This window comes from Echinops telfairi, unplaced genomic scaffold, assembly GCF_000313985.2.
Source record: "Echinops telfairi isolate 266 unplaced genomic scaffold, ASM31398v2 ScPeMD7_30;HRSCAF=105, whole genome shotgun sequence".
NCBI lineage: Eukaryota > Metazoa > Chordata > Mammalia > Afrosoricida > Tenrecidae > Echinops > Echinops telfairi.
Window position 1 is genome coordinate 614,095 of NW_022103927.1, and position 2,403 is coordinate 616,497.

General features: G+C 58.6%; 1 protein-coding gene across 1 annotated transcript in view; it reads right to left on the minus strand.

The window, feature by feature from the left end:
* Positions 1 to 2,403, minus strand: part of HSH2D (hematopoietic SH2 domain containing) — a 12,264-nt gene that overhangs the window by 6,444 nt on the left and 3,417 nt on the right. Inside the window, exons 2-4 of the mRNA XM_004715528.1 lie at positions 2,005 to 2,094; positions 558 to 723; positions 6 to 79 (exon numbers count right to left, since the gene is read on the minus strand). Of these exons, the coding sequence (XP_004715585.1) occupies positions 6 to 79; positions 558 to 723; positions 2,005 to 2,094 (330 nt within the window). The remainder of the gene's footprint in view (positions 1 to 5; positions 80 to 557; positions 724 to 2,004; positions 2,095 to 2,403) is intronic.

The following is a 2,403-nucleotide window of genomic DNA, read 5'->3' on the forward strand; positions in this document are numbered from 1 at the left end:
GGTGCTCGCTGGCGATTTCCTTGACCAGCGCGTTATTGTACAGGAAGAGGTCCTCGTAGTCCACGCATGTGGGATCCTCCTGCGGGACCGAAACCCAGGAGCTCAGCTCCAAGGAGGCGTAGAGTGGGGGGACCCCTGGAAGGTGGGAACGTCCTGCCCACAAAGGACAGAGGAAAGTATGCCCACCCACCGGGCCTCTGAAGGGAGTCTGCCCAGCCCAGAGCCAGGGATCAGCCAGGACTATAATGCGCATATGCGCCCCCGCCCCCACCCCATTGCTTCCTCAATTACCCTGGGTGGACTTAAGCTCCACCCACAAAGGCATGGAAGGCCACTTTCCTTCCAGGCCACTGTCCACTGCACTTCTCAAGAAATGCCACCACCCACAAGCCTGGTGGACACCCTGGGCACAGCCCTCGCACACCACGAGGGAGCCTCCACGGGGCAGGGACGATCCACACGGGGTGGGTGGGGTGTGGGGGCAGGGACCAGGAGAGGAGGTTTGGGTCGGAAATCACCAGAGGCTGCAGGGGGCTGTGCCCTCAGGGGCCCCTCACCTGCCCACAGGGCCGGGTGAGCAGCTCGCCGTGTGGCCGCATGGGCTTCTGCTGGTGGAAGGTGACCAGGGCGTGCAGTGAGGCGTGGGCCACCCCGCCCCCGGGGATCACAACGCTGCCGTCTTCTCGCAGCTTCACCATGAAGTGGCGGCAGCAGTTCTGGGCCCTGTGGGGACCCGGCCTTGGCTGGGGCACTCCCATGGCAGCCCGCTGGGACAACCCCACCTCCACCCCAACCACCTGTAGCAGGCATCCCATGGCAACCGGCTGCCCAGCTACTTGAAAACAAGGGGAAAACTTAGTCCGCTGCCTGGCAGGAGGTCAGGATCAGGAAACGCCTGCCCAGGTGACTGTGGGAGTCAGGTCTCAGCCTAAGCAAGTGCTCAATAAATGTTCGGGTAACCAAGGAATGCATTGATTAATGTCCTGTGGTGTGCTTACTACAAGAAGAAAAAAAAGCAGACTCCTTGCCATCCAGTCGAAGTCCTCTCATAGCAACCCTCTAAGACAGGGCAGAACTGCCCGTGTGGGTTTTCGGGACTAACCCTTTACGAGAGTAGAAAGCCTCGCCTCTCTCCCAAGGAACGGCTGGTGGTTCAGAGCTGCTGACCTTGAGGTTAGCAGCCCAACATGTAAATGCGCTCCATCGTCACTTTAGCTCATGGGTCGTCATATCGGGGCGCTTCACCTTGCTCATGGGTCTATTTAACTCACGGCCGTGCTGTGTGTACTCAGTAGACCAACGCCATAGGTGTTTCAAGGTTGTGCCCTTTGGGGAGCCGATCGCCAGGCCTTTCTTCCCAGGTGCCTCTGGGTAGAGTCCAACCTCCAGCCTTTCTGTTAGCAGTCAAGAGCTTAGCCATTGGCACCCCTCCGGGACTCTTGGATTAAAGGTTAACATTCCCACGTGAGCTGGGAGGACTTTGAGGGTCCCTCCCAGAGGCTTAGTGACTTGTGTCAAGGATATAAGTGCCGCAGTAAGACCCTGAACTTGTGACCACGAAACTCGGGGCCCAAGCTTTTCCCGTGACTGTAACTGAGCCATTGGATTTATTTATTATCCCTCTGGCCAAGCATCTTTGGATTTGCAATTGGAAAGCAGTGGTGGTTCTCAATCGTCTGAGATATCAGACGAAATTCTGGGCTTCCAGCAGCCAGGCTGCTCTAACCCTCCCTGAGACCCACAGCCTCCTGGACGGGGCCAAGCTATTGGCAGGGCCATGATGGGACAGCTCTGGAGCCCCCAGTAGTCCCTGTCCTGAGATAGAGTCCCAACAGCAGCGGGATCCAGCATAGCTCCAGCAAGACCTGCAACAGTTGGATCTGGACAGACCCCCGTGCCGATTGCTCCCTGAGACAGTGTGGCATGAAGAGCCCCTTCACCCTCGGCCCCGAGGAAGCTGCAGAGGAAGACCCTGCCCCACCCTGGCCCCTGGCCCAGCCTCACCTGTAGGACAGCGTGTAGCCCACGTGACTGTGACTGACCCGGATGAGAAAGGATCCTGGTGGTTGTGGCTCCAGCAAGTTCTCGGCAGCCCTGGAAGGGCAGGCACAGGAAGGAGATAGCTGGTCAGCGGGCAGCCGCCAGCACCGGGGCCAGGCTCCGGCTGTACTTATCACTCAGGACTGACAGCCCTGCAACCCTGCGTCATAAAAAAGGATGCTTGAACTAGATCCCATCAAGTCAACTCATGGAGACCCCTTGTGTCTCAGAGTAGAACTGCGCTTTGCAGGGCTGCCAGGGACTGATGCCTCAGCACTTGATTGCCAGGCCTTTCTCCCCATGTACCCCAACCCCAATCGTTGGGCTAGCCGCCAAGCCTACTCACCATTTGCACCACCCCAG